The 19,263-nt window shown below is 39.9% G+C and overlaps 1 protein-coding gene across 1 annotated transcript in view; it reads right to left on the bottom strand.

Annotated features, from left to right (window-relative positions):
- CPXM2 (carboxypeptidase X, M14 family member 2) overlaps positions 1-19,263 on the bottom strand; it is a 75,252-nt gene that overhangs the window by 36,490 nt on the left and 19,499 nt on the right. The window contains exons 2-3 of the mRNA XM_065066773.1: positions 14,956-15,065; positions 8,269-8,408 (exon numbers count right to left, since the gene is read on the bottom strand). Coding sequence (XP_064922845.1) covers positions 8,269-8,408; positions 14,956-15,065 — 250 coding nt within the window. The remainder of the gene's footprint in view (positions 1-8,268; positions 8,409-14,955; positions 15,066-19,263) is intronic.

Raw genomic sequence — 19,263 nt, 5'->3', positions numbered from 1 at the left:
TGGAGGCCCTACAGAGAAAAGCTGAGAGCCAGAATTTCACTTGCTCAGAATGAATTAAGCCCCAATTTTCCAAAGCTCTCTTCTCAGTGAGGAGTTGGGGTTGCAAGTGCATTTCCCACCCAATGGCTGCCACTCCCAGACAGGTTTTCACAAGATACTGATCTCCAACTTCCTCACCTTTCCAGAAAATCTGGTGGCAGACATATGTGTTTCTTTTTGCTGCTGTACATTCAGAAGGTGCCAGGCCCCCTATGTGGGGTCAGACATCCTCTGCCCCAGAGATTTGATGGTCTTAACACCTGTGATTTTGGGCCATTATTTGCAGAGATCTGTGTGTGTTTGAAATTCTTCCTACACCAGACTTTCCCCTTTCTTATTTTCTGTATCTGCTGCGCACAACCAAGCTGTGATTACTTTTTAATTTCTAATTTTCCATTCCTGTTCATGCCTATCACACCTTTGTGAATCAGTCACATATTTGAGGAGAAAAATCTGAACTATAGTCACTGCCTCACTAATGTCTTTTTGTCTCCTTCCTGTGAATATTAAAGGAATGAAAAATGAAAAGCTCTGACTGTAACCAGCAAATACTGCCTTTTGTGTGCACAGTCGTGAGCACATTTAAATTTTGAAGGGGCTCACATCTACCAAACGCACATGAAGATGCGGCCAAGTGTCCCTTGGTGCATACAGAAGGGATGCTGGTTTGGGAAGGCTCCTCAGGGCATGAGTGGAGGGGACAGGAGCATCTGCCCAATGTCCTCGAGGTGACCCCAGACACAATCATTCTCATTGCAACGACTCATAACACACATGCAAAATATACAAGTCAAGGCTGTGATTAATCAGTGAATCTGTTGCAACAGATGTCTGCATACATGTGATGTATCCTTTTCCTAAAGGCTGCAGCTCACTTGAATTCAAACTTCCCACTGTAGAGGTTAAAAACCTTTCCTCCCTCTTTTAAGCACCCCTAGTGAGCATCAATGGCACAAACCAGGTTCTATCCACACAATGCCACCTTTTCCCAGTGCAAAGTGATGGTTAACTGGGCAGGAGCCCTTCTCCTGGGGACAGCAGTGACCTGCTCCCTCCCAGCCCTGCATAGTGAGTCACTGAGTCTTTGGCAAGAGTCAGAACTGGAGCAAGAACCTCGTGACAAATCACACCCGCAACAGAACATCATCAGTTTTGACATTTTTGTCAAACTTGTGAAAGTATAAATAAACTTCTGGGTATGCTGTCAGGACTCCATCTACACAGGATTACCTGAGCTGGTCACAAACTCAGCTCCCAGGAGGGCAATAGAGCTGGTGAAGGAGCTGGAGCACAAGTGTGATGGGAATGGCTGAGGGACCTGGGGGTTCAGCTGGAGAACAGGAGCTGACAGGAGACCTCCTGATCTCTGAACTGCCTGAAAGGAGGTTGGAGCCGGGGTGGGTCAGGCTCTGCTCCCAAGCAGCAAGTGACAGGACAAGAGGAAATGGTCTCAAATTGTATCAGGGAAGGTTCAGATTGGATATCAGGAAAAACTTCTTCACGGAAAGGGTTGGGCATGTTGGGCATTGGAACAGGCTGCCCAGGGCACTGGTGGAGTCACCATCCCTGGAGGGGTTTAGAAGACATGTAGATGACATTCCTAGGGACATGGTTTAGTGCCAGAGTTAGGTTATGGTTGGACTCAATGATCTTGAGGGTCTCTTCTAACCAAAATGATTCTACAATAGCCCAAAGCCAGGTGAGCGTTCATCAGCAGTGACAAATGCTGCACCAAAATCCTGTGTAAAGCACAAGAATGGAGGTGGTAGATTAACATGGGACAAGAATTGAAGCTGGGTAAACAGAAGAGAGCACTCAAGGCTGAAGCTGCCAAAGACTGACTCTGCTGTAACAGCAACGCCCGTGAGACAGCTCCACCAAGCCAGAGTTAAAGGGAAACATAATTTATTTAGAAAACTAATCATAAACCCTAGTGTAATACCTAACTAGTGACATTAATATATCAAGGGAGATTTTTGGGCATCAAATTCAGGTTGTTTTGTAACTCCCACCCATATACTTGATATGATTTCGGTAGATTTGGAACAATTCACTCTGTGATAGTCCAACTTCAGGGAAGCTGTAACAATCTCTACAGTCCTTTCACCCAGTCAGAGCAAATAACAGTTTGTACTGATTTAACGCACCAAACAATGCAAGTCAGCACACAGCAGCTGCTTATTTTATTACATGATATGGATAAAGCATTGAGACATTTTCATTGAATTTGCTGAAGTTTCATCAGGGTGTGTTTTCACAGCCTCTGTGTGGGGACAGGAGGTACCACTATTTGAAAGTCAATGTCACCTATGTCTGTTGCCCTTGTGAGCTGGACAGGATTTAGAATTTATCCTACTACACTTTCAAATGCAGCATTGTGTTATTATTGTATTTTGTCCCTTCTTGTTATATACAGTGCAAAATTCTGTTTTCTTCAGTATCTGTAGAAACAACTCAAATACCTACGAGTAACCACTCTACACTCCCAAATGCTAATGTATTTACACTGAATGGGATATCACTGCTCTTTATACACTGATTACTAGAATACTGAAGATGCTGATGTGATTACATCTTCTTGAAGACAAACTTACTACTGAGACCACTATCTTAGTATCATGAATGGCCAACAAACTGAGGAAGAAACAATGATTTTTACCCTCTCTAAGCAAGGAAGTTCGCCACCTTGTAATCCTCACATACAGACCGCCCATAAAAACAAATCTCAGCTCCTGAGAAACTGCCAGTGGCTGCAGCAATAAACTAAAATTTGGGGCAATACATTAATTTTGTGACTGAAGAAAGAGCAGAATGCCGTACCACCAAAATTAGAAGAAAGTTAATTGCACTGACCTAAATTTATCCTCCACTTTATCTCTGGAAGGTACCCAGCTTACTACAGACCCACAATTCCCTACAGACAGTTTGTCAAAAGGTGCACTGGGGGATGATGAAGGGCTATGCTGCATGCAGAGCAGGCTGAAGATGAGGGTGTACTATAGAAAACCGCAAAGTTATTCTCCTATTCAGCTACAAATATCTTGTTTTTTAGCAAAAGCATGACCAGACACATGATCAAATCCACTGGATAGTTATTATTTGCCATCCCTATAGAGTAGCACAAGTCAAGCAAGGGAGTGTGTAACAGTGTCTACACAAGATTGTAGTTAAAACATAGCTTTGTAAGTGATGGATAAATATGGCCAGCTTAAAAGTGGGTCAGTTTAGAAGCAAGTAATGTGTGTAAGTCATTGTCATTATTTCTTCCACCCAGCAACACCATCGATTTGTCGTCTCCTCCAACCAACCAGCCTTTTAAAACCTTTTTATGCTCTGCAAGGCACATGGACTAACCTCTATCCAAATCAGATTTTGAAAATTACCACCTCTCCATCTTTTTTCTTAAATACATATCTTGCATAAATGTTTAAAATCATAAATATTTTGATGAGGCTGAGAGGTCTGAAAAACAACATACTTGGAAATACATTGTTTGTTTTGGTTTTTGTGGGTTTCTTTGGTATTGTTTTTCTCCACTTAAAAAATTTCCAAATTTTGCTTCGAAATTTGAGCATTCAGCACAGATTATTTTATCCATGCTTTTTATTATTGTCATTTCATTATTTCATGACATGCAGTGATAGTGCATAATTTAACATGGTTGAGAGACTAATTTTAATAAAATACATCAAGTCACAAATAAATCCTACTCACTGAAACATCGCATCCTCTTCTAAAAACCAAAACATCCTCTGTGTTGAAACAGTTCAAAGAATATATTACAGTCAGTACACACTGAGTCTATTTAGACATGTGGGATTTCTCTTGATACAAAAGATGATGTTGAATTATCAAAAGATTGTTTGGGTTGTGGGAAACAAGCTTCCTATGCTTTTTAGATTCTTGCCAAACTGCTAAGAGTGATTAATATTTTTCCCCCCTTTGTCAAGAGACTGCATATTTTAAACTATCACGTCATCTCTTTAAATATATGGCACAATTCCACACTAGCACTTCCAGTGTCCCACTCAGCAGCCTTGAGCAGTTGTTTAGAAGATACTCAGTTCAGAAAACGGAAAGGTCGATTGGCAACAATATAAAGAATGACATGCTGTATTTCTCCCCCAAATATTCAGCCATAAACCCTCTTGTAGCCCAGCTATGGCACCATCCACCTCAGAGGAGGATGTCACAAGCCTTTCTAAAAGGGCACATTGCTCACACAACATTCTCCAGCCTGAGAAAGCAAATAAAACAGCTCTGCAAAGAGATGTCACTTATGTCCCTCTACCCACCACTGGATATTCTTCGTGAATCAGTGTGGTAACTGCCCAGAGACACTCATCTCCAGATGCTCTCTGTTCATACAAAGGAATTGATATTCTGCCCACTGTCAAGGCATTATTCATATCAACCAAGACTTGTGACACTTCTCAGATTTGCATATCTTCAGTGCAAAAATCAAAAAGAAGTCTTGGTTCTTGCATCTGGGCTCCACTTCATCTGTGAAATTCGATATCTGCAGATCTTCTGGATGATATAAACATTTATGATGGTAATAGAGCATTTTGCCATGATTCCAGGTATCCCAAGAATGCCTGAGGTTTCCCAACAACAGCAAGTGAGTCCACATGCTTTGACTGATAAAAAGAAGGACTCCTCAAATCCACGAGTTTTTGTTCAAAGTCTGTTTTTCCTTGTTACACAAGGAAAAAAGAACAAAAAGGCAGGAAGATTTGATTCCTTGTGACTATCACAGAATTCACAGCCAGGCAGTCTGAGCACAGAATTTGAGTCAGAAGTGTTTTTCCTTAAAAAGGAAATTATTAAACAACTCAACTATTCGTTACTAACCACAAATGGTTTCCTTCTCTCTCTAATCAGGTCATTCACGCTTTCAAGAGCTGTTGCTGCACCTTGGCCTGTTCCTCCTCAAGGCTCCCATGTCTCAAGCACAAGAGTTTCAAGACAAGAAACAGCAACTTCCCAAGTGAGACCAGGAGAGCAATAACTAAGGTGGATCATTTCCTGCCAGCATACAGAAATTGATGGCCCCAGGCATTTTTGTGTTGTTTGCATTGTGTCAAGTGTAACCTTCAATTCATTCATTGCCCATAAAGTCCCAAAATCCAATAAGCCAGGCTTATGTGAGTCTATGGGTGGAGCAGGACACCAGCAGAACTGGACTAAGGTTGCCAGGGCTGCTATAAAGGAGCAAAGATTTGCTTCCACCTCCGCAGCAGCTCTGGCTACAGCATCAGAATTACAAACAGAAACAAAGGCCAGCCTGCTCATAACTCAAATGCTGCAGCCCTGCAATGAGGTGGAAAGTTATTTGCTGCAGGATTCATCAGGGTGTCCTTGCCTGCCCTCCCGTATCACTCTACATGTCCTCAGTAAGTCAGCAGCAGGACGCTAAGGGGACCACGAGAGGACTTTAAGGGCTCAGAGAGGACTTTGAGTAAATTCTTCCACTTCGTTAAAGTTTCTTGTTCAATAAAAAGGGGGAAAAATGTTATTTTTCTGATTCTCTATTTTTATTTCATAAAAGCATTGATGAATTTAGCATATATCTCAGCATCTTGATCTTTTTTTTTTAAATATAATGCTGGGAAAGTCTCCAAGGCTTAAATAAAAGCCTTACCTTGGTTTTCAAGCTTGGCAGGCTTTTGCTTCTAATACAACACAGATCAGAGGGGTATTTTTTTGGCTTTCCTACCTGAAATAAGCTTATTCTCCAACATATATTTCTATTAGTTATGAAAGCACTATATTCTTGTTGCATAACTTCAGGAAGTTGAGGAGTGCCTCAGGTAACAGAATGACATCTTTTTGTACGAAGTTTTGTATCATAAATAGTCCTTTTTGATGTCATCACAGTCAGTAGCTAAGTATAAAAGAAGGAAGCGAATGAGTCTCCTTCAGTTCCAGTGCCCATTACAGCAAAACAGCCACAAAAGAACCTGCCCACACAGTAAAAGTCCTACCAGCCTGTTTTTCCTGGTCTGGCTTCACAAAAGGCAAATCACTCTATGCAAGCCCTATGGCCATAGTCAGGTCATTGATTCCTGAGTTTGGCACAAGCACCAAAGGTTCCACCAGTGCCTCTGAATCCCACCCTAAGGCAACTTCTGCTCCAAGCTCAGGGTCTCTACTGTTGTCTCGATTCAATTTCCCTTTGAGCAGTTCTTCTCCACACTAGGATTTCATTTTTATTTCCTTCTTGCTTTCTTGACTGGGGGAATTGGGGTAGAAAGTCATGCTGAGAAGATAATCTTTCAGATGCAACAACATGAGTAATTCAGCGAGCAGCATCTGCCACCTTCCCAGGTATGATGTTCCCAAGTGCTGAGACTCTGGAAACTCCAGGACAACACTCTTGGCCCAGATGTGGGCGGCAAACATCAGCCCTAAACCTTTTGATAGCATGAACATCTACTTTGGTACCTCAGGGAGTACCAAGTTATTTGTAAAATCTAAGGACTTACACATTGGAGAAGCAGAGCGTGCACAAACATGAACTACTCTGTTTTTATCTGTTCCACCTGATGAAAGCAGAGAGAAAAACAAGGTGGACTCCAGGGAAGCCAGTCCCACAACTAAGGCTGTTTCAAGAGACACCAAGTGAGATGGTGGCTATCACAATCTGTTAAGAAAAGCCACCTCCACAGCAGCCCCCTGAGTGCAAGCTGGACATGGGGAACAAGGTCACCCCTTCCTGGGACTATTCCTCCTACTGCCTCAACCCCTCCATAGGACAGAGCTTGATTTTACCGGACACATTTTCCAGAAAACATTAGCCTGCCCCACAGCACAGCTGGTCCAGTTGAAACCATCTTTACTCCTATGAGGTAGAAACATGCCCGTTTCTCGCCAAAACCAACTAACAATCCAGGAGGAGCCTGGACCTGCTCTCCCAGCACCAACTCTGCTCTTCCTGCAGACCCTCAGGGTTCTGCCCACCAACTCTTTGTGGGGGAAGAGGGGAAAAAGCAAGATCCAGTAATTTAAAAACCAAACCAAAGAAAAAGACGACTGTGAACACCAACTATAAATAGAGTGTCAAGTCCTGCTGTACACTCGCAATAGAGCTGAACTAAAAATAGCAATACAAGACAAAGCAGTGCAGCACTGGTGTTGATGGGAACAGTGGTGTCAAGAGTATGAATACAGGAAAGAATAAGACTTTGCTACAGTAATTATCTTACCTAACACAGAACAATGTGGAATAAATATAGAAACCTTAATGCCAAAAAGGCTCCTACACTCACAGTGATGTTAAAAGAAACACACACAAAAAGTCCAGAAAATTAAACTATAGAAGGAAAAAAAGATACTCTTTTCTTAGCTATAATGGTATTTTTCTGGTTTTCTTTTTATTATATGCCACATTCATTCTATTAAGCAAGAGATATGGCCAGAGTGGATCTAAGGCTGTACATCTTCTGCATACTTAGTCAAAAGGTCCAGCAGCACAAGTGAGATTATTTGCTTTCATAGCTCATCAAGATGTCACAAGAAATTAAGAGACTGAACAAACGCTGTAAAGATGGGGAAAAAAATTAAACCATCACCTCCAGCTCCTCTTTATGCCAGCTGATTACTTTATTCCTCATCTACAATTCTCACCTCATCCACATTGGCTGTATTATAGAGCAATCTGGGCACCTGCACTCAGGAGGAGGTCACGAATGAATAAATGCACACAAATCTGTGCGAAACAGTTATTTCCATCAACGCAACACAACGTGCCTGCTACCAAACACTTCAGTCCTGGTCGACACACACTGTGTGGGTTTTCATAATAAATCATGTTGTTTTGGAATTTTACCAATTACTTGGTGATTATATATGAGGAAATCTCAAAGTGGTTATTCTAAACTAATATCTAGAAAGTAGTATCCAAACTAATCAAGTTAAATTTAGAAAAGAATGAGAAAGTTTAACACACGCAAATTTGACAAGGTGAGCATCAAGGTAAATAATCTATGGTAATCTTGTTGATTCCTTTGCCAGGTGTAGATAATGACTACAGAAGTTTGCTACCCTTAAACTTGTATTTTATGCCATATATAGTCACTTTGCCTTTTACTGTTCCTTCACTCAAGTATTTGATTTCACACAGCATTTCCATTCTTTCTTTTTTCCTTGAAGAACCAAAACACTATGACATGAATTCTTTGGTCTGAAAGCTCAGAATCTCATGGAGAAATGTAAGCGTGTACTTACGACCAAAGAGAGTTTCTTCCTTGTGTGATGACTCCAGTGAATTTTGTTAGCCTTCGAGCATCTACTTCAATCCACTGATAAGGGTCGTTTCTTCCTGCACACCAAGCACCATCATAAAAATCATTTTCATTAACACCTGCCTGAAAAGAAGGCAAAAACATCTTCATAAATCAGAAACTGGAAATCTTTCATGGGACAAAGAAAAGAACAATTGAAGTCATCATTCATTCCACTTACTCCTTTGGCTCCAGTTTAAGACCCTTGAGATTGTCATTCTCAATAGCTATTTTCTTACTCAAAGTGGGGAGAGAAATTCTGCAAAGTCCCTTTAAAACCTAAGAACCATTAGATATAAAATAGAAAGCATAAACAGAGTATCAATTCAGTCCACCTGGCTGCACCTGTGGCCTGATAGAGCCTTTATCCAGAACAAATTCTCTTCAGAGTTATGAAAGCCCATGCAAAAAATGGTCAGTGCTGGAGCAATCTGAATTCCCCTGGAAGCAGCCAAGGAAAGTATAAGGCATATGGAAACACTATTTCCCACCAATTTTCAGTTCCAGAATTATTATTTTCATCACTAGGTTGTCAAAGGTTAAAACTCAGGAATGCTCAAGTGTACTCCAACTTGTATAGCAATCTACACCCCAATTTATGTTGGCAAAACCCCAACAAACAGCCTTCTCAACACTTTCAAAGAAATAGCTGCAAGGTATTTTGAGTAAGCTGTATTCCAAATACATCTAAAATAGCACTTAAGGAAGCATAGCAACTGAGGTCTTTCGATATTTATCTTATTACTAAAGCCCAGGAAATGTTTGGCACCAAGTTGGCTACCACCATAGAGAGCACAGAAGCTTTTCCATACGGTCCTCTGGGGTGACATGTATTCTTATGGTATTTCATCTGGGTTTCATGTGGATTTATCATTGCCATCCATACAATTCCAAGAATGGATATCCTTAAATATTTCCCAAGTATAAATTAAGAATCTGGAGAACTTTGTAGGTTTATATTAGAGACAGATCTTAAAGCTCAGTTCAGTGGTATATTTTCAGCTGGAGTGTGTCTATATGTAAAACACAAATGAAGTACCCAAGAACACAACTATCAACTAAATTTCCTGAGTTACCCTTCAGCTTCCCACTGAGCAGTATGAGCAGATATTACAGTCATAGCTGGTTACAGCAGCAGAGATGGACATGTTTGTCTAACTGCCTTTTCACAGATGGTTTCTACCAAAATGGGTGTCGGGTGGGTCTAATTCAGAAAGAGAGGATCAGTTGATCATCCTGTTAATCCACAGATTCAATCCCTAAAACTTCTTGTTTTCTCAGGTATTAAAATCTGAGATAGGGCAGCTTAAAAATTACTTGTTTTCCTCCATCTACCAAAACTACATTAAACCACTTACTTCTATGCGTTAACTCTGATATTTTAAAGTGAAGTTTGTATAAAAGTTGAGGTACAAGATACAGAGAAAAACTCTCTTAACAATGGAAGATAAATTCTTCGAGAAGAACTGAACAATGGGAAAACACAAGAATATAAATATGATCACTGACCTGAATTATTATCTTTTTCAAGAGGAGGTTTCATTGCATTTCAAAACGAACTGGAGTTTGAAGTAGCCTTAGGGTTTAAAATCAATGCTTGCCAGGAAGTGTTAAAACCTACAGAGCGCCTTGAAGCAGCCCCGTTCTAATCCCCCTCACACCAAGGAAATTCCACCCATTTCTGTGGACCAAGTATCCATATCATTGCTTCAGCTGGGATCCTCAGTCCTCATTCAAATTGAGGATATTTCCCATTGATGTGATGCTCATCAGGGTTTAAACCTCTCAACACTACAGTGAGGAGAGGGAAGCAGAGGAGAGAAGAAGAGCTGATTTGCAAAACCCCTCTAAATTACATACTCAAATCTCCATGGTGTCAACTGGACTTAAATAAAGATATTGCTTAAGTTGTATGTCAAATATGTGGAGTCTAAAGGACATGCTTACAGCTATGCACAACTTCAAGTACTATGGCCTTAAATAGGGGCAAAGATACCACCCCAAAAAGTAAAGTAGAAACTGCTGCTACTTCTTCCTGCTCTCTTACTTCACGACAGCCGCCTCTTTGAGGCTAAAAGAATATTTTACTAGGTAAAAAGAAGCAAATGTCTGTATATAATGAGCACAGAGTACTACTTGAAAAATAGGAGTTTAATCAATGAGAAGTTCTTATTAGTAATATTTCAGAGGGAAAATAATTCTAATAAATTTATGTCAAAAATTCTCTTTTCAAGTCTGTATTTTTTGCCTTACGGTGCCTGAAGTTTTGAATCTGCCATAAGGGCACTTTAAATATTGTTTCTATAAAATCTCAGTTTAGTAGTCAAAATTGCTATTAAATTTCTTTGAAAAAAATTTAATTCCTTAAAGATGAGAACAATCATCATCAAGTATTCAAAGGATATAGATCAAGATACCTTTTTGTAGTAGGATGTTTACTTGAAAGTAAAAACTACATTGAATTAACAGAGATAATGGATTCAAGTTACGACATACATAACTTTTAAGCTATATATTTTGAACACTTGCGTTATCTTCATAAGTAGGAGGGTGAAGGAGCTAATGGAAACTGAAAGGATGGACTAGATCTCAAGCAAACCCTTCTTCCCTCTGAATTTTCCAGAATAACTCGAATTCTAACCCAGCTGAAGTTTCACTTGCAGCCAAATGCAAAAACATTTCTCAATATGCAGAGTCTTGACCTAGCAAAAGGGACTTTTTTCTGTCACTCTTGAGTAAGTTACCTAAAAATGTGAGGAGGTAAAATTGTAATTCAGATAAAACAAACCAACTGCTTATTATGTACCCAAAAGTTAAAATGAAGGGAAATCAAAAGGTTACAATTCCTTTGCAAATTCGATTGTTTCTGACTTTAATTCATGTTTGTCTTCTGAGTTAGACATGTGCAAAACAGAATAAATAATCGCTCACATAATCACTGTTTCAAAAGCCTTCTTTTATAATGAGGAGAAAGATTCACTGCCTAAATGTATCCAACTGAAGAATTTCAGTCTTCTGCTACAAGTCAGAGCAGCAGTAAAAATATACCTAATATCAAACCGCTCCTGCTTAAATTCTTCTCAGTTCCCAGCAGAGTGATCATAAATATTATTTTGCCATAGGAAATTTGGGAGAAAAAGAAAAAAAAAATTACTCATCACAGGTATTTATAGCAACCACTGCCAGTAGGAAAGAGAAGAATTAAAACACACGGGCTGAAAGAAGAGCTTGAATAATTTTGTCTTTTGCTTGTGTTTTGATAACACAGCTTTTCAAAAGGCACTAGAGAAACAAAGAACCGAAGTGACAAAAAGCAATGCAACCTACTTATTTGCATATACATGATTGTATAACTTGGTTAATCTTCAGTGTCTGGATTTCTCCAACCAGGATATTAAGGAAGGGGAAGAAACACAATTTGACTATTTCAGGTTTTAACCACTGCTTGTTATTCTACAAGTGACAAATACTAATGGCTTTTAACCCTGAAGGCAGAGCTCCTCACTAAATATTATTTCATGCTGTTATTTTTCCTGATGATGTTAAATTGCTACTGGTTATGCCACAATTGCAGTTGAAGGCTAGATCTTCAATAAACTGGGCTCTACAACCCAAAACATCGCTCCTGCCCTCCAGAGGTCCCACATTCATCACCACATCCAAACAGGACTGGGAGGAAAACCAGGTCCTACACAGCACAGGTCACAGGAGAAGCAGATCCTAGGTCTTATACCTTATAAGATAAGGTCGTATCTCCTGCTGAGCCTGTTCCTCCTTGGAATAAAGCACACACCAACTGGTTAATTTCATACGCTTCAAAAAAATGTCAACAGAAAAGAATAAGCCTTAGAAGCCTTTGAAAAAACTTCATTATTCTGTGGATTCCCGGTAAACCGAAGTGGTGCCAGTTACCTGGGGTGAGCCATAAGCTTCTCAGCTGACTTCACATCAGATGATGAAACTGAGACTGGATTTTGTCTTATTTCAGGCAAGAACACAACAGTCACATGAATATTGTGATGTGGTGATCCCCCAGACCATGCCACAAAGGCAGCAGCCCATAAAATTGCTCATCACCACATACATAGCATAGTGCTGTGGTGAAACATCAGCCTCTCAGAGTCTCTCTGACTTGGGAAAAGTGTTTTTCTTCATGTGCAGTGTTAAACAGCATGAAAACTGCTTAAATACCAGTGCCTTTGCCTTTCCCCAGCATGCTGCAACCTGCCCCACAGAGCGGTGAACAGAAATCATCAGGGACCTCATCACCCATCTGACACATCAGACCCCTGTAGGACCCATAATAATAGGATTTTATCATTGGTTTTAAGCATATATTCTTAAAGCACTACTGAAATTCAGAAATTTTAATGCAAAGTATAATTAAACACCAAAAGCCACATGACAGGGAAGAGAACCACATATTCAAAGTAGCTCTGAAAAACGCTGAAGTGCTATTAATTTTAAGCTAAATTTTAAGCAATATCTGAAGAAAAAACAGATGCAAGCTCATACTTTTAACACTGTCAGCCATAGTGGCAACTAAGTGTATAAAGAATTACTGTACTTATAGTATACAGTGGGTTATTTATATATGAGCCTTCCACAGTCCTGAGGTCAATTAAGTCCTTACACCAAAACAGAGCAAAACCAGCTTTTGGATAATAAGGAGTATCGATCCATGCAGAATTTATACAGCTCAGGAAAATGACAACACTTAAGTCTGTATCAAGCAGAAGCATGAAATTGTAAAGCCTTTGTTCACAGCCACAAAAAGCACCATCTTTTGAATAAAGAAGACTAAAAAAGCAATTTGCACAAGATAGTGGGTTCGTACATCAAAGACTCTACCCGGCACTCCAGTGAGGGGACAAGAGCCCCCACGCTGCAGAGGTGGAGACATTATTCTCCCAAAACATGCAAAAGAAACTGCTGTCACCGAACTGGCAGAAGCATTACAGCTAAAACCAGGAAAACCCAGGTATGGCTGCTACCCAGCAGGTGAAGGTAGGATGGGAGAAGCCCTGGAGACAGGACACCAAAAAGCCCACACTTGGTCTAAACTGAGCCCTGGGAGATTTGGGGAAGGATGAGCTGAGTGGCAACTTGCTTCTGCTTGCTTCCTAGCAAGACTATGCCCTTGGCTTCTGCTGGAGGCTGTGGACTATATTTAGAGGAAACGTCATCCATAGGTAGGACTCTTACACTTCCCTATTTTAAGGTAGTGTTACTGGTAATGATAGGACACGGGGCTGGATGATCTGCTAGTTGAAACCAGTATGAATATTCTTCCGTTTAAATAAACTAGACTTCAACACCAGCATGAAAAAGGAGAAACCACACCCAATAGGGAATTCAGAGGTTTGCATCACAGTCCTAGGCTTTATACCACTATATAAAAAAAACTGTAGTAAAGTAATTAAACATTCCTATAGAACCCACCTGAATATCGTCCACATTCAATTTCTGAGTTCATGAGAGATTTTTTACCCAGCAAGGAATACAGAATAAAGAAGCAAACTACCTTACTCACATCTCAAAAGGAATTAAACATCAAGGCTGCAGGTGAGACCTCACCCCTCTGTACCTGCACAATGACTTGGAAGAGAAGAGCCCGTTCCCACCTCCAGCTGGCTCTGCTGCTTATGGGTTTGCAGAGCAAACTGGCTTACTGAGCTTTTGGACCAAAATTAACTCTTCTAAACAAACAGTGGGATTTTAACCAACAGTGGTCCCTCCTTCCAGCAGCTGCCCACCATTACACTGCAATGGGCATCATGTGGAATCACACAGCTGGTTCGAGCTCATCCTTCCTAGACCCAGTCTTAGTTCATTAACTAGCAACCCCTTTCAGCTGGAGAAGAAAAAAAAATACATAATGGAGGGTCTAATAATGAAAGACGAGTAATAAATGAAATAAACTTTGGAGATTTTTCACTGTTGGCTTGTTGCTCGCATCCCGTTTATGAATTTTGAGTTTTAAATATTGTACTTTGTTACACCAAAGTAACACTTTTACACTGGAAAAGACTGTAATTCAGAAAACAGCACTAATAAAGTGGGAAACAAAACCACAAGAAATGGGAAAATAGAATTTGGTCCTGCAAAGCACCTAAGCACATCTGTAATATTAAATAAAAGAATCTAAACCAGATTGCATGCTAGTGACTTCTGAATTGAAGCATTTTTCGGTAGCATAATCATCGCCTCTGAAAAGCTGCCTTAGGGTAAGTGCTTCGCTTAAAATCACACTTTCAATTAACTATTGTCATTAACTACAGGCAAACAACAAAAAAGCAACTTGCTGTGTGAGCTTCTTTCCAGGCTGGTTGTTAAGGGAGCTGGGCCCATTTCCTACAGCTGAGAAGGGAACATTTTTGGGCTGCCTCATAGAAGTCTGTTTGGATTTGCACACTCAGCACACTAAGTTTGGAGGTTTTTTTCTAGCTAAACCCCACGAATCTAAAGGTTATCCATCAACCTTATTCACTTCTATAATTCCGGTGCTTCACCTTCATTTGAATTACATGAGCTGACAAAGTAGTCAGAACCAATAACCATCCATTGGTTCTCTTTATACAACGGCACAACCTTAAGCCATTCTCCCACTCAGGATTAAAAATGATGTTACCTGAATATTAAGCCTTCCTCTGTGGGCCCCAAGGCCGTACCGCTTTGCTGTAGAGGCGTGGAGTTGGAAGTCAGTAATTTTTAATGTCTCTAGACCAAGTGGAGGACAATCTACAAAACAAAAGATTGATTAAAACTTAATTAAAGGAAAAGCAACACGAAAACAAACAAGTATTCAAAGTTTCTGGACTTTGCTTGTGCCAAACTGGCTGTGGGCCTCAGCTGGTCTCAATGAAGTCAATGAGAAATGGCAGCTCTCATAAAATCAATGAAGCAATGCTGATTTACACTAGCTGAGGATCTGGCTTTTTGAGGATCTCAGATAGTTACTACTGCTTGATATAAGCTTATTTTTTTTTCACAGATAGGCAGTTTTTCCTGTCAAGTGCTTCTCAGTACAGAATACCAGTAAAACAGCCTCTTATTTTTCTCTCTTTTGGCACTTTCTTTTTCATCTCTTGTTTTGATTTTTTTCCCTGCTGTACTCATTCCAAGCTACTGTATGAAGTTATGTTTCTAATTAAACTCTGTTCTGGAAACTCAAATCCCAGTCCCTCATGTTGCACAATAGCATCTGTTACAGAGGTCTGGGGGGACCGTACCGGCTGAGCTCTGCAGAGGTTGTGACTAAGCACAAAAAGGGCAATTTTGAAACAAGGGGCCATCTATCTGAGCTCCAAAGCCTTGAAGAAAGAAAAGCAGATGCCATTGCTTTCGCAACTATCCAGTAATGTAACACATCACAACCTGGAGCTTTGGCTTTGGAAGATAAGACGTTGGAAAGAGTCTACTTGGTGATTATCAGAAAAATATTCTGGTCTAAAATGATCTCAGCTACCACAGTTCCCCAAAATGTATAGCATATTTATCCTCAAAATACCACGGTGAGGTGGGGAAGACCCACTCTCAGTGCTTCGCAGGAGGTGGACAAAAGCACAGGGAGACACTTTGGGAGCAGCTAAATGGTACAACAGAGCACAGTTTAGAGACCCTGAAGTCAAAGTCCACATGGGGCAGAGGTGGAAAGCAGTGTCATGCTTCATATTTAGCTCAGGTACTTGTTAGGTTAGACTAGGTTTTGCACTGCCATGGCCATATCACTTCTGGTTTTGGGTAGAGACCAGAATTTTTTCTGCAGTTGAGTGTGGGAGGTTTGTTGTAACTTGCACAACAGGTTGTGACACAGACAGGGGCCAAGTACCAGTCATGGAGCCCAGGCAACATTTTCAGTCCCCAAACTATCCCTCTGGTCCTCAAACCATCCCTCCTCATCTCATTTGTGCCACGGTTGTTGGAGAATTGTCAGAGACCTCCCTCCCATGTTTTATACCTGCAGCCCTCTTACATATACATTTTTAATCACTCACCAAAACATCATGAGGGTATGTACCTGAGAACCTCATCCTCGACAAGTCTAACTTTGACATGTAGTTTTGCATTACTAAGCACAAACTGGCAAAATATATGAGATTTTTCATGTTCCTCCTTAGCTCATGACAACCTGAAACCCCTCAGGTATAACTTTACGTGCCCTCGGTTCACATTAGTATTTGTTCATCCTTAGGAAAGTTCTCACACAAATCCAGGGCAAATCAGAGGCAGTAAAGACAAATCCTAAATAGTAATGTTTTTTCTGAAGTACCAACGCAGATCTTAGTCTTACACAAGGGACAAAATGTAGACAGTTCCTCATTTCAAAGACCCTTCAATCTAATTATCCAAAACAGAGAAGAGACAGGATGTATAAGGAAAGTCAGAGGAAGAAGCAGCTCAGAGGATTTTTGTTTCAGTGGCTGATTGTTTTAATCACATTTCCTTATAGAGCGTTTCATCTTTCATCGTACTCTGACTGGAAGAAGTCCCAGGCTCTGACAGATCTCCACTGGTTGTAAATTATACAGCTGGGCACTGCCTGCCTTTCTTTAACAATTTCAGGACAGGTCTGGAAATCAATCTCACAGTGTAATCCTGCAAACTCTTGTGCACTTTGGTATATTTTGCTCTGTGAATAGTCTCACCATCCCCAGGTGCTCAAAAGCCACCTAGAAGTACCTGTGCCAGGTCTGAGCTGAAAATAAGAGCAAGCTGCTTTTATATACCCAGTTCAGAAAATATCACTTAATATGATGTTTATACTGAACTAGTCTGCAGGTATGGCTAGGAGTTAATAAAAGGGCAGAACATTTCCCACAAAGTGAAGAGCCAGCTCCATAGGACATATGGCTGCACAATCCACACTCCCTCACCATTCTCCTCTTCTGTACAAGACCTATTTTCATGAAACCTGCAGGAAAAGCACTATTTTTAAGCCTGACAGCTGCCTGTCAGACCTGCCTGAAGTTACCCGGAGTGACATACACCTGTCAGTTTACACACGAGAAGTGGGTTTGGTTTTATTCAGACTGAAATGTTAATAATTTATTATAAAACTGTGGACTTCAGGGAAGGTTCCTTAGACTGCAAGATGGGCATCTACAGACTGAGAAAAATTACCTGCATATATTTGTGTGTATTATCTCTGTTTCTAGAGAAACCGAAGCCTAATAATAGACTCAAAATCGTCCATATGGATCTCAGTTAAACATGCTTGACTGCTCTTTATTTTTCAAAGACAAATTATTTGTGTTGTCTGTGAACACAGCAGATTAACAGGTCAATATTATGAAATGCTCAATTTCACAGGAGTTTTCAATGAAGGCAAGATTAGGCTCTAAGAGAAGGCAGGAGTAGTACAGTATGCAATATAGATGCCTTTGATGAAAACTGCAATACGTTCTTAACAATACACTGTCCTTTCTCAACGTTCTCAAGATTTGTGATATTTCAAGTGAGATCATTAGGATCTTTACCATCCATTTAACAGTATCCAGGATTTTTTTCCCTGTTATTTACATAAATTAGTAGCAGAGCACCTAGCTTGCTTTTTCTCAAAGTGAATTAAACCTTAAGTTGTCACTTCATTAACTTACCAAACCATGTAAAGATTTTTTTTTCTTATAACTTGGTAAGAAAAATCAAGTATTTTGGTCCAACACTTGACTGAAAATTAATGGAAAGAATTCCCAAAACAGCAACGGAGCAGCAGGATTCTCCATAAAAGACCATTGACCTTTAGATGTTTCCGTCTGTGCAGCTCTGAACCAGGACGATGTTCTTGGAGTCATCAAGCCTATTGTTTGCAGTAGCTTTGATGTATGGGATTTGTGAAGTTTTCCACAAGGCAAGACCTTTGATTTTGCTTTCAAATGAAATTAGGTCTCCTATTTATAGCCATAATATTTGACTAGTAACACTTTAGGAATATTACTTTTTCCCACACGTTTATGAATTCCACCATCAATGAAAGGGTGAAAAGAGGAATATATTAGACCAAAACATCAATCTGTAATATACAGAGATGGTGGAGGCAAATTTTTCAGTGTGGTCTCACCTGATTGACTCCAAGTTACTCGTTATAATACCACACAATCCACCTAAAGAAGCCATTTCACCACTGAAAAAAAATCCTGATTCATACTGTGAATTTAATTTTAGATAAATTATTTTGTTGCTGTGTGTCACCCCCACTTCTTAAAGCTACTAGAGATAACTAGGACAGCATATTTTTTCAAAGGCATACAGGAAAATAAACTGATTTATGGCATTCATGGAGATTGTACTTTTAAAAGTATTGCTTTATTATATTTTATCTTTTAAGAAATCTTTCGTATAACAATGAAAATTGCCACACAATCAATGAGGCTGTCTTAATGATTTTGTATTCTCCGTGCCAGTTTGAAAAACACCGCAGAAGCTACAGAAATTGGGTATCATGAGTAATCAGAGCAGTTCATACCTTATAGATTCACCTGGAAATGAGCCAGTTGTTTGGTAATTTCTTTAACTGGTTGAAAAAGTAATCATTATAAAATACAGAAATTGACATTTAAATCCACGTATTATGTACATAACAACTTACTAACAAACTGCAGCTAGAGTATTTATGTTTTAGAGTGACCAAAAAACAGGCATTAACCTTGCAGGTGGAGGGAAGAAGCGGAGTTCTGGACATTTCTCTCTTCCTGGACTTTATCCAACCACAATTTTGTGTGTTATTTTTCAACCATGAATAGGTATTCACTTTAGAAACAAGCCATTAATAAAATATCTGGATCAAATTAATTAATTCCAAGACTGAAACAGAGACAGGGCTTGGATTCAGACTTAATAACGTGTATCTTGAACGCTGTTCTTGTGAGGTTTCCATTTCAAAATAGCTTTCCATTAGCTATGTTAAATGGCGGTACCTCGGTGTCCATTATTTTCCATT

This window comes from Columba livia, chromosome 6, assembly GCF_036013475.1.
Source record: "Columba livia isolate bColLiv1 breed racing homer chromosome 6, bColLiv1.pat.W.v2, whole genome shotgun sequence".
Taxonomy (NCBI): domain Eukaryota; kingdom Metazoa; phylum Chordata; class Aves; order Columbiformes; family Columbidae; genus Columba; species Columba livia.
Note: the sequence above shows the minus strand (reverse complement) of the source record. Positions and strands in the feature narration are given on the sequence as shown.